The sequence below is a fragment of the Schistocerca nitens genome, chromosome 2, assembly GCF_023898315.1.
Source record: "Schistocerca nitens isolate TAMUIC-IGC-003100 chromosome 2, iqSchNite1.1, whole genome shotgun sequence".
Lineage (NCBI taxonomy): Eukaryota > Metazoa > Arthropoda > Insecta > Orthoptera > Acrididae > Schistocerca > Schistocerca nitens.
In genome coordinates, this window is record NC_064615.1 from 480,043,312 (window position 1) to 480,056,918 (window position 13,607).

Here is a 13,607-nt window from a genome sequence, read left to right on the forward strand (position 1 = left end):
TTTCTAAAGGGTTCTGATATTGAGAAGGCTATCTACACTTACAGTGAAAATGTGCTTAATTCATTAGACAAAAAATTGCAGGCAACTGGTATATTTTGTGATCTGTCAAAGGCATTTGACTGTGTAAATCACAATATCCTTTTAAGCAAATTAGAATATTATAGTGTAACAGGAAATACTGCAAAATGGTTCAAATCGTATATCTCTGGCAGGAAACAAAGGGTGTTATTAGGAAAGAGACATGTATCAAGCTATCAGGCATCATCCAACGGGGAACTAATTACTTGTGGGGTCCCACAAGGTTCCATTTTAAGGCCCTTACTTTTTATTATGTATATAAATGACCTTTCATCAGTAACATTACCAGAAGCCAAGTTCGTTTTGTTTGCCGATGATACAAACATTGCAATAAATAGCAAATCAAGTGTAATCTTAGAAAGATCAGCTAATAAAATATTTGTGGGCATTAATCACTGGTTTCTAGTCAATTCTGTGTCACTAAACTTTGAAAAAACACACTACATGCAGTTCAGAACTTGTAAGGGGTGTCCCACGAGTATATGCCTAACATACAATGAGAAGCAGATAGAAGAAGTGGACAGTGTTAAATTCTTGGGATTACAGCTTGATAATAAAGTCAACTGGGAGGAGCACACTGCTGAACTGTTGAAGCGTCTTAACAAATCTCTATTTGCAATGCGAATTGTGTCAGACATAGGGGATATAAAAATGAAAAAGCTGGCATACTATGCCATTCCATAATGTCATATAGGATAATTTTTTGGGGTAATTCATCAAGCCAAGCTAAAGTTTTCCGGGCACAAAAATGAGCGGTGTGAACTCAAGAACATCGTGCAGAAGCCTGTTTAAGGAACATTTATTCTTTAATGAAATTTGTCATTAAAAATATATCACCTTTTCAAACCAACAGCTGAATTCATGGAATCAATACTAGAAGTAAGAATAATCTTCACAAGGATTTAAAGTCACTTAGCCTTATACAAAAAGGTGTGCATTATTCAGGAACACACATTTTCAATAACATGCCAGCAGCCATAAAAAGCTTAACAACCAATGAAATTCAGTTTAAGAAAAGCCTAAAGGATTTATTGGTGTCCAACTCCTTCTACTCGATTGACGAATTTCTCGATAGAACCAACTGATTTGTGTGTGTGTGTATATATATATATATATATATATATATATATATATATATATATATATATATATATATATATATATATATATAAAGAAAGATGATGAGACTTACCAAACAAAAGCGCTGGCAGGTCGATAGACACACAAACAAACAAAATTCAAGCTTTCGCAACAAACTGTTGCCTCATCAGGAAAGCCTGCCAGCGCTTTTGTTTGGTAAGTCTCATCATCTTTCTTTTTAGATATATTTTTTCCACGTGGAATGTTTCCCTCTGTTATATATATATATATATATATATATATATATATATATATATATATATATATATAACTTCTGTACAATTTCAGTGCAGTAATGTGTTCATTGTAAATAAGTATTATAGTAGTTGTATTACATGTTTATTACCTTATAAATAAATAAAAAATCTGTTTTTATTTTAAATTCAGTGCATTAGTATTTGTAAAATGATCCTTTTATATAGTGTTCATTAAAAACATGTCGATCATTCCACTTGGGACCTGTGGAATGGTACATTAGCTTATTTGTTTGAGTTGTAAATATTTGTCATGTATTGTTGTTTTTCTGACATGTTGTACATCCTGGATCAGTTGGAATGAAAGTAAATCTAATCTAATCTAAAATGCTTTTAAAACTGCACTCATTCCATTTGATTATGGATCAACTACAGACACTACCAGTTTCTGCAGATCAAAATAAACAAGGCATGGGCAACTAAGCAATGTATTTTTCAACATTTGAAATGGTTGTTTGCATTCTCAAGCCCACTGGAAAGGAACCTTTTTATACTGGAAGTGATGCAAAGGAACAGTGGTTCTGCATTCAGAATGAATGTACCATAGTAGTTTAGTTTTCTAAGAACTGCTTGTAGCTTTCATACATATTTAGGACAAGGTTATCTCCAAATGGCTTCTAAGTGCTTAGTCGAAGGACAAGCACTGCTGGTGCCAATAAGATGTCCGGAATGTTAAGTTTTGGTATTTAAATATAAACATTTTAGTAAATTACACTCCAGTCCTCATTGTTGTCTTTGCTTTCCCTTTATGTTGCATCATGGCAGGTTGCAACACTTATGACACTTCTTCATTTTCCCGTCTTTCAACCACTGTTCTTCTATAACTGTTTTGTTATGGTCCAAATTCCTTCTTCTTAAACTGGTCTTTATTGAGACAATTCATCTTGCTCTATGTCTCTCTCTTGCCTTCAGACTTGGCTTCACTTGCTCATTCATTTTGGTATTTCGTCCATTCTCTTTACATCTCCAAACCACTTCAACTTGTTCTTTTTAGTTCTCTCATTCAGCTTTTCTACTCCAATTTTGTTCCTAACACCTCCATTTCTCACTTTGTCTCTCCCCTTTTTCCCTAACATACTTCTTAGAAAAAGTGTTTCACTGGCTTGGATCATACTCTCCTCTCATCTTGTCATTTTCCAGGTTTCCAATGCATATGGCAGCATGATTGTAAAATGCACCTTGTACAGCACTTCCTTACAATACATTGGCACCTCCCTTCCCCAGACTAATCCCTGCACAGTGATAAAATGCATTATTATGTTGTATATTTTTACTAACTGCTGCATCCATTCTTACATTCTCCATTATCATACTTCCTAGATATTTAAAGTGATCCACAATTTCAATATTCTGTCCTGTAATATTAAATTGTTCCTGGCCTCCTCCGTCTCCTCTGGTTACCACAATAGTCTTACCTTTCTCCTCACTGAATTTCATTCTATAATTTCTCAGTTTTTTCATTTAAGGTGCCTATTTGTTACTGTACATCCTTACTATTGTTTCTTCACATCACAATATCATTGGTAAACAGCAATAACTTCATCGCTTTTCCTCTATGGACTTGTTTTGTCTCTTTCTCAGTTTCATCCATCACCATCTTGCATTAGTTAAAACTTGAAACAGAGACTCTAATTTTTTAGATGCTCTGGTGTTTGTCTGGACACAATGATGTCATCCAAATAATTTCAACAGGACTGAATTTTTGGTGTCACTTATTCAAGAAAGCATTGAAACAATGCTGTAGCAGATGTGCTTTGGAAGGCAGAGTGCTGATACTGATACATTCAGATCTGTGAGCTGACCAACATAATTTTCTTTGTTTCCTCAACCAGGGGAAGTTGAATGTAAGCATCAGTTAAATAAATTTTAAAAAAGAATCATCCACTTACTAGGCACTTCATAATCTTTCCAGTACACTGAAGTGGGAAAGAACCAATAACTAGCTGAGCATTAAATATTGCTTTAAAATTTGATTTTCTCATTTGGTTTTTTTGTGATAATAAATAGAGATATCCATTGACTAAATAGATTTCAAAATTCTTGTTTCAGTCTCTTGTATTCAGAAGCAACTTCATCACGAATGGCATGAGGTACCTGACATGCGTTATAAAACTTTGGTTGTGCATTGTCCTTGAGCATATTGTGCATCTCGATGTGGCATCAAACAAATGTCCATATTTTTCACACAACTGATGAATGCTGGCATAGGAAACTTGAGTGTCAACACTGTGCACATTGTTCTCAATGTCTAAACCAAACAAACCAGATGCTTCCATGTCATTGGAACTAGAACATGACTGAATTACTATGAATGGCATTAATGTAGCTGTATTTTTATACATTGCTTGCAGAATGCGCATCCTGAGAACAGATATACATTCGCTGTTGTAGGCTATGTGTGTAGATGTGATTTCTGTGACTTGTGGTGTCCCATTTGCTCCTATGTATTCTGATTAATTAATGTCACTGAAGCATGACTGCCTAACTTAAATGGTACATTTTGATTGAAATCTGTTAGGATATGAATGTTTTGCAGTTATTTCTTTGAATGTGATTGTCAGTTCTGGCTTTCAGAAGACTGACTTTGTCCACTGACTTTGTCTGATGTGTGAGTGACAGAACATTTTGCTGTTTGTTTATTTGAGAAGAGCTGATTGAATGAGTACACAGCTTTGTGATTCTTGAACTTGCATCTGTGGTTTCTGTAAGTACTTCCAGAAGGAGCAGGTGAGGATTCTGAATTTGAAATCATATTTATTTCCATTTTCTCAAATTTAGATTTGTGTGGAACAGACCTTACTTTATTATTATTTTGCAGGTGCAATTGCTGTTTGTGTCCTGGCTTATAGCAGTATCAGCATTTTGCCTGGTGGAAGAAGCAGAGTTCGCAATCTTGCATTACATAGCACTTAACACAAGACAACAGAGAACATGAACTTGCAGACAAACAAGCTGGCCCCTTTATGTACTGCTTACACTCCTGCCTGTAACTGTTGTCAACATGTGCCACACAGGAATGGGCCCACTTTGGACTATCAGCAGTAAGCATTGCAATAACAATCACAATAAAGTCAAATTCTGCAAACTTTTCCACTTGCTAAGATTTAGTCAGTTTAAGTACATCAGTGAGAGCAGGACTGCAATGTTTTAAAATATCAGCCCTTATTCCGTTGTCTGGAAGGTTCTGAATAATTACGTCATGAAGCATTTCATCTTGAAATCAAGATCTACAAGTGCAGTTAAATTTAGAATTCCTCATCGTGTCCTTGAGCTCAGTGATCCATTTCTTGTAAGTCTGATTACAATGATGACACATAAAAAAAAATTTAAACAAGCAGCAGCTACATAAGTCGGAGTGTCAAAAGTTCCTCTAACCTCTGAACAGCTTTCTCACAGGGTAGACTTTGAGGCTTTACTTGGAGGAATAACTTTTGACACAGCCTAAAAATAACACTCCTAGCCAAGAAAGAAAGAGAGGTCATTGTGATTTTGTAGGCTGCAAAGTTTGAGCTGTGATTTGCATTCCATCCAGTCCATTGGTTTTCATCAAAAGTGTGGAAGGGAGTAGGTAGCACATGCCCTCCAGAATTCTGTACCTCTGTCATAGTTTACCTTTGGCTTCTTGTGCATCAACCAATCTGCTAATGGTCATAAGTAAAGTTTGAATTTGTTGGCTTTGAAACTGAGTAATTGCAATGAGTGCTGTCCAAATAGCTGCCACTTCATACAAAAATAAAATACATTTGAATACATAGTATATAGAAAAACAATAAATGGAAATAGTTATGCAATACTGAAAATTTTTTTGATTAATTTTATGATTAGTGCTCGTCCAAGAATCCACAGCTATCATGTTCTCATCACCAGAAATGTCTCAGAAATGTCTGTTGTGTCCATAGTTGGTAAGAGGTGGCACAAACATTTCAAAATTTATTAAATGATTAAAACATGGGCATATTTATTTACACTATTTACAAGACAGACGTTTTTATACATAACTTTTGTATCCTTTAGTTGTAACAATTCTATACCTTCTCAGTTCAGTACTGTGGATCACTGGCTAGCACTTACAATAAACAATCACTTGCTAGCTGTTAGCAAATTAGTAGCATTGTGTTATGTCTTTCTATTCTTACTGTCAGTCTTCTGAGGTCTAGGACGGAGCACAGTGAGTGGTGTCTTTACAATATGCGCAGAGGGTTGCATTCACTAGCAGTGAGTTGAAGTGAAGACAATGTCCTCTGGTGCATCTGTGACTCCACCCATCAGAAGATGGCAAGCTGCAGAGTGAGGATCACAGCAGTGTGCTGGTAGATTGTTTACAAGTCTTGACATCAATGTTAATTTTTGTGGTATGCTGTGTGCATTCAACAAATATATTGTTGATACTGCACTAAGGCTTTCAGAAACAATTGCTATCTCTGAAATCTAGTCCAGAAACAGATTTCCCATGCCCCATTCTCATGCCCCCTAATTCTGCCACCAGCCCTAAGAACCAGCAGTAGAGAAGCCTCCACTTCATCCCCCAATATTGTCTCAGACTGGAACAGCTGAACCATACTCTTCTCCCCACCCAGAAAAACCTGACCATCCCTATGCCACACCCACTCCCAGTCCCTTGCCACATGGTTCATATCCCTGTGGAAGACTCAGGTGCAAGACCTGTCTGATTTATCCACCCGGCACATCCTACTACATTTCATCAAAGTCTCATCCTATCACAACCTGTGGAAACACCCAAGTTATATGCCACCACTGGCGCAATTTCTGCACAGCAATTTATATGGGCATAACCATCAACTAGCTGTCAACCCCAAAGAATGGCCTCTGTCAAACTAGCAAAGAGCAAGTTGACCACCCAGTGTTGGAACATGCTGCTGAGCTTAACATGCTCAGTTTCAATGGCTGTTTCTCAAGCCATGCCATCTGGACCCTTTCTTAACTACATGGAGGGAGTTATCCTTGCAACACATCCTTTGTTTCCATAATCCTCCTGGCCTCAATCTCTGCTAAATGCTCTGCACCCACACCCATTCCTCATAGTCTCACCTTCCTCAGTTCTGTCATCCACTCCCAGTTCACTCCCTCAAGTCACTATCATTGCAGCCTTGTAAATTATTTACATTCTGATAGCTGAAAGTAATTTTGATTTGTCTGGAATTGCATGATATGATTTATTTATAAGGTTAAGGTTTAAAATGTTTGCTGTGAATCTCAAACTCTTCCAATGTCTCAGGAAAATCATTTATGTAGGCCAACAACAGGAATGGGCTAAGGATTGAACCTTGCAGGACATCATATTTCATGTTTTTCCACTCTGAATTTAGTCTTATTCCTGTCATCTTATTTTTTAATGTGTCCCTCTGTTTTCTGTTGTTGAGATGTTATTCAATAACACTATACTATTTTAGTTCTCATCACCAGCTCATCAGTAGTTTGTTTGCATATAGGAGCCCAACTAATAAGACAATCTCTCTCATAAAGGTATAAAGTTTAATGCATCACTATTGTTAGCTCTCTGATAGTCCTAACATACCTTTCATGAGACCATTTTTGAGAAGTGAATTTACTAGAGTAAGAGTTTAGTCATATTGTGTTATAGTCAGTTGTTTCAAGTTTCTGTGAACCATGTACTGTTTCCCTCTGACACTCTTTAAACTGTTTACTTTTGAGTCACCTAAATGTTTTAAATTTGTCTGCAAGCTCTGCATTTACTATCTGATGTATGTAAATTATCTAGATAGTCATGTTTACGCTTTTGTTGGATGTATGTTGCACATAATTTCTTGAACTACTTATGAGCTCTAATATGACTTTAACACTTCTGTATATTATCTGTGTGTTATTGTATTTCTATATTTTAATGTCTAGAAGAAGAACTAAATAAAAATATTTTGATGTTGAATTGTAGATCCATCTTCCCTATTAAGTAAGTGTGAATGAGGATGTGAGAGCCATTGTGTTATCTTCCTTACTCCCTGTGAGGGTACTTGTCAGTATCTTAAAATTTTTGCTGTGTGGATAAGGCAAATGAAAAAGACACAGACTGTTGTCACTTGCAGGGGTGATTTATTGTTTTCTTATAGAAAGTTCTTTGTCTTCAAGCTACAATGTAAATCCTGAAAGGTTTTTATACAAATTTTTGAAAGGGAGAGGCAAAACTATACTGTACATAAAGTCATCTCCCAATCCGTGTGCCATGCAAGATAGTAGCAACTCAACTTGCAAGTATGCTCTGTAGATATAATTTCAGAGCAAGCAATACAAAAAGCATTGTTGATTCACACAGTGTCCATAAGAAATGTACTTTTAGTACCACAGAACAAGAGTATAGATAAAAGTACAGTAGAAACACTGAGCGGTTTATGTGTTTCAGAATAGTTGTAGCTGGTGGTACACACTGTTCATGAGTTTACACAACAATGCAAGTTGAGCACTGTGTAACCTTTTTGAGTGCTGCTTTACGCAGATGCTGACTTCTCTGACTTCTCATCACTGACAGTGGTTGCTCCAGAGGCAACAGATGTATTGTCGCCTGAAGAGCTTGCACAGGCCAGGCTTGGGAATTTCTTCTCCAAGGCAGCACGGTACTTGGGATGGCTGGTAGGGAAAGCAAGTTTAAATTATTAATGTCATGTAACACATTCATTTGTTGATTTCAGGAAATGTAAATTTGACTATAAATAGATTGGTGGTATTTAGTTCTTACCTGATGCCATAGACAATAGGGTTGTAGACAGCATTAGCCTTGGCAAACAAAGAGCCCCAGATAGTAAGCAGAGGACTGATCTTCATTGTCTCAAAGATACCAGTGAAGTTAATGATGAGGTATGGAGTCCAAGCAAAGAACCACAGAGAGATGGTCATAAGGGCAACCTAAAAACAACAATACATTATGTAATATGTTGTTGTCATTAATGGACAAAATAAGAATGATTGTAGACTATTGCCTTCTTGTACTTAGTACTAAAACTGATTTAATGTAACAGATTTTCTTTTAGGATGGTAACATGTGCTTCATATACACTTTCTCATTACCTTGGCCAGTTTGCATTCTGCACTTGTCTGGCTGGCCTCAGCTGATCTGAGAGAGGCAACATTCATCTTCTTGGCCTGTTCCCTCATTTGTTTTTCATGGGCAGACACAGCCTGTAAATGAATGAAGACGTGTCAAAATTGCTTTATTGTGTTATGCATCCTATACCACTAAAAAACTGTTTGCAAACCTGGAGAATGAAGAAGTAGGAGTAAATGATGGTTCCAAGAGGCAAGAAGTACACAAAGAAAGAGTAGACAAGAATGTAGCTGCGGCTAACCCAGTCCTTTGTGAGGTAATCAGTTCCACAGGCAGTCATATTTCCCTCAGGGACATACCTGTTAAGAATGTCAGATAAAGTGTCACTTGAGATCTCATACAGTAGTGATGATAAACTCAGTTCCTTTAGTTTTGGTAAACTGATCAGACTAGTTTATTTGTCATAAAGAAGAGCAGCAACCAGCTGCTACCTACCTGTTCCAGCCAAAGAGAGGCATGATGGTCCATGCCACAGAGAAAGCCCAGATGAAGAGAATCCTGAGCATTGCAGTCTTGTTTGTCATTGGCTTAGCTGACAACCCCTACAACAAATAATTAATGTAAGAGAAGCACAACATGATTAAAGCACTTGAATATCTGATATTGCTGATTCAACACTGAATTGTTTGTAAGATATGAATTACCTTGACAATGACATTGTACCTATCAAGGGCAATCATGGTCATGGTCCAGATGGAGCCACATCCGAAGAGAGAGCCAAATAAGGCATACAGTTCACACATGAATGGCCCTGAAACATTCATTGTTATTTAAGAAAATTTGTTATCTTTGTTTATACAAGATTGTATGACAGATAACTAATATTTAAATGTCTTATTAGGTAAAGACAGCAGCAAAAATAAAATTGCTTTTCCTGACTCACCCAGAACCCAGGTCTCATAGTAGCAGTTGATGACCATGGGTGGCGACATGGTGAACATCATGAGGAAGTCGGAGAAGGCCAAGTTGACAACTAAAAGGTTTGAAGGAGTTCTAAGGCTCTTGGTAGTGGAGAAGATGTAGATCACCATGCCATTTCCAATCACGGAAATTACACCCAAGACTCCAATAACAAAGCCAAGAAGGCCATGCCACAATGGGTTCATGGGAGGGAACTGGTACCTGTGAACAAATAAAATGTAAATTATGTGGTAATTTACATAGAGTATTTAGAAACACAGACTATTTCCCCTTTAAAATTTTCATATTTCATACATAAATTTTATTGTAAATGTAGTGTAGCATAAGACAGGCTCAAATATGTATTTATTTTCATCATGATTGAAAGTAATCAAAGAAAATGATAAAAATATGTTTACCAGTGAGGGTCCACAAGGTACAACATTTCTGGCGGCACCTTGTCCACCACAGTCTGGTTGGCAAAACCTCCGCTACCTCCCCAGTAAGCACTGAAGCTTGGCTCGGAAATAAGAGATGCGGATGCTGAAAATTACATTTACTTAAATCAGTCACAAAAAGTAATTATTTTTGTAATGCACTGATCAGATGTTGCCTGTGATATTGTTAAAAAAAATGACTGAATTTGGAATTTTGTTCTTTCCAGTTTCTGATAGACAAGAGACACTATACCATCCAATGAGTGAGTGTTGTGGCACATTGGTCAGAGCTCTGGACTTACATTCAGGACCATCTAGTGAGATATAAATATTTCATGACTTTTACTAACTCAGTGATGTGAAATGAGAGAGTGATGTGAAATGAGAGGATGATTTCTTTGAGAGGAACACATCCAATTTTCTTCCCCAATCAGATTGAGGACTCTGTCTTTGGTGCCTTTCTACCCAGTGGGCTGTTAAACCTCAATCTTCTTTGAACCCTGTACCTACTATCACATTCATCATTTTGCAATAATGAGAATCCACCCATATATGTTCTATGTTTTGAAGCTAACATTTGCATTTAGTTTTATAGTTGCTCAGCCTAACAGTCAAAAAAAGACACCAGCAACCATACAAATAGAAAAAGCAGAAGTAGTACATTTCCATTCATGTGTGTGTAATTATCTATTAAAGATGCAGACATGAAGTTGTTACTGTTACGTATGCAGATGGCATAAGTATTTTTCATTCTGTGCTCTTCCACAGTTGTGTCATTATAACTTGCCAGAAAAGAAACCTGGTTGTTGTCATAGTTCTTGGCTGAAAAGTAACGGGACAAACGCTAACTGGTGCTTGATTGGATGTAAACTTTCAGGTATAGAGAGTCCTGCACCATAGAGTATAAGAAGCAGGCATTTTGACTTGAGTGAACAGTAGTCAACGCTCCAAATTATCTGTTAAATTTCCTGCCACAACCCAGTTTGCTGAACTGATACATTTTCTATTATAATGAATCTCGTATTTATTTCAAAGTCTCACCTTTTTCCTTGGGTCATAGGTATGGCAGCTTTCAAACATTTTATGTTCCTCTTTCTGAAACATTCTTCACCTAAATCATAGTGAGTCTGAAATTTCGATACAGAGTGCACTTGTCCAGAGAAATATACTTTACATGAAATAAACATGTTCAGTTGCTTTATCACTATTATACTATCTTAAATCTCAAGTGCTAGATAAAAGCCATAATTTTGGTTTTGTCACTTGTGTGAGGGTTTCAGTTACAGGTAAAAGCAAAATATTTATCAGCCTATACCCATGAGGGTTCAAGTTCTGCCTAATTTTTTACATAATAGAGTGTCACAAGGATTGTCATTTGTTTTAAATTTCACACACTGTTATGCTACAATCAGTCTCTCTACAGTTGACACAGGAGGCCTACCTCAAAATCTCTGTCAGCCTTTCAGGCATCTTTCAGTTTTAAAGACATGTTGATTTTCTTTTTTGTATAAAATGAACAATATAATGAGCATTTTTATAACATTTTCTTGTTTATCTTCTTATGGTTTTAATTCTCCACAAACAATAAATTCGCCTGATATGGAAAATTATTTCACTTTTTGACTAACACTGGGAAACATCACCCACAAGGCTTATAAGAATAATGCAGTTATGAAACAGAATATCAGAACTGCATATTAAATCAGTTCCTTTCACACTGAAGTCCAGAGCTTTATCACTCCAGTTCAACTAACAAGTAATTACAACTGGAAAGTGATATAGTTGTGGGCAGTTCTTTCACATGTTAAAGTATTTCACTGGCTCAATATGTTATCTTTCACAAGTAAGAATGTTCTCTAATGTGACAACCAGATAAAACCAGACGGTCTACATGAGAGCTCTAGCTCATTTTCATTCCTAGTTACAAACTGCATAAATTTGGATTAAAAACAAAAAATAAAGAATATCATTCTCCAAGGAGACTGCTCAGTTATTACTTTGTGAGGTGTGCTGTGTTCTAAAAATACCTGAAAAGGCCTCATTTCAAGTGTTCTTGCTTCTTACAGTGTGACAAAATCCCATGATGTGTCATAAACGTATTAGCAGAAAAGAAGCTTTTTTCCCATCTTTACAGTCAAGAGAGCATGTTATCAATGCAAACAACTGCTGACCCTACAGTCCAAAAATGTTTAAAGTCATTGGTGTAGTGGGCCTTTTTATTAAAAGTTCCTTGAATTTTTTCATTCAAATTCAAATTACTGGAATAGGTAGTGCAACTGAACCACTTGCTCCAAAATACATTGCATGACATTTGTGTTAAAGAAACATTGTACTTACCCATGTTGAGTTGTAAGACAGAAAACTGAAGAAAATCAAAGATGAACTACTTCAGATCCTGTTGCCAGACTGACTGGAGACACCGCCAGGTATTTGCTTTTAAAGCAAAGAAGTCGTACCCCCTTCCGGATGCGGCTCGACTGTAACGGGTATTTGCCGGCCTCTTATATAAGAGGTTCCACCACTTTCATGACATCACTAATTCAATAAACAGTATTGTAGTAAAACCCACGTAAGGCTATTAGTGGCATCCATAAAAAGTAAAATATGTATCAACACGTGGGTTAACAAGATCAACATCTTTTCTTGCACTTCCCTTCTTGTGAGAGACACACAGTTGGTCAGTAACTTGTGAAGTCTCTGATACTCTGAACAGAGCATAGCTTCATCTTCATCACCCAACAGTAGAATTTCTTACAAAACCATCACAATCAAAATCCATTAGCAGTGTGAAGAAATTTGATAATATCCTTTCAAAGTTTTAGAAATATTTGGTTACATGCATTCTGCTGGCAGTATCATCTACAAGTTTTTCCCATACTAATCTTCATGTTATGCCAGCTGGCGTTTTGATTCATTCAATTGCCAGAGGAAAATCTATAATATGTAGTTTTGTTGGGGTCAGTTCAAATATTCTTCTTGTTCACAATGCCCTGCTGGCAAATAAATATTATAGAACCACTGCTATACATATATCAATAAATTGTCCATGGTCACAACTACTCTATTTTTGTAATAGTTTCTGCCAGCAATATTTATTTGGCCTGGCATTTACAGTTAGTTGTTTGTGGGCCAACTTTCATTTTTTATTAGCATAGCAGAAAAAATTCTGTTCCATCTTGCACAGTTATCTCCTTTTGACTCCAACAAATATTTCCCTGGCTGTAACAATAATACTATAAAAAGTATGATAACATCATCCATTTTCAGACTCACTTCTTGCTGAAACAATGTCTCTCAATACTTCCCAAGACCTCCTTTGCAATCACAAATATTGCTTCTTTTTCTTCTTGCAGTTTCCACTGTGAAAAGTAGGTACATAATTTAGTAGATGTTACTGAAATTCATTTCATATTTTTTCAGAGGAAAATAACAGCTTATAAATAATGTCAACGTGCATTTTGCTTTTATTGTTCTGTTCAGGTTGAAATTAGAAGCATTTTTATATTAGGTACATTATTTTCATTTATAATTAAATATACTTGTCACTCTTGGTATTAAAGTAGTGTTCAGCAAACCAAAGAAAAGTAAGCTAATTTATTTTATTATTGCTTAAAAATTCATTTGGCAAATAATTTTTCTGTTTGTCTCTTGAATAGGAAATAGCACCCCCTGCCTTTCAACCAAATTATCTGTTTATCTATTTTTTGTATGGTTGCTTTTAAT

General features: G+C 36.2%; 1 protein-coding gene and 1 long non-coding RNA gene across 5 annotated transcripts in view; one reads left to right on the forward strand and one right to left on the reverse strand.

Annotated features, from left to right (window-relative positions):
- The window catches only part of LOC126236404 (uncharacterized), a 56,563-nt gene that overhangs the window by 28,762 nt on the left and 14,194 nt on the right, over positions 1 to 13,607 (forward strand). For 2 of the 4 annotated variants that reach the window (XR_007544907.1, XR_007544905.1), the window contains exons 3-4: positions 4,047 to 4,199; positions 4,291 to 4,513. This is a non-coding gene — a long non-coding RNA (uncharacterized LOC126236404). Of the gene's footprint in view, positions 1 to 4,033; positions 4,200 to 4,290; positions 4,514 to 10,111; positions 10,854 to 13,607 lie in introns of those variants that run through there. The other 2 variants (XR_007544908.1, XR_007544906.1) reach the window with 2 other exon arrangements.
- On the reverse strand, positions 7,522 to 12,379 carry LOC126236403 (opsin-1). The gene is made up of 9 exons (XM_049945697.1): positions 12,222 to 12,379; positions 9,867 to 9,990; positions 9,431 to 9,669; positions 9,192 to 9,298; positions 8,983 to 9,089; positions 8,699 to 8,846; positions 8,511 to 8,621; positions 8,182 to 8,348; positions 7,522 to 8,072 (listed from the first exon to the last, which is right to left on the reverse strand). The coding sequence occupies exons 1-9, from the start codon at positions 12,223 to 12,225 to the stop codon at positions 7,934 to 7,936; spliced, it is 1,146 nt and encodes a 381-aa protein (XP_049801654.1). The 5' UTR covers positions 12,226 to 12,379; the 3' UTR covers positions 7,522 to 7,933.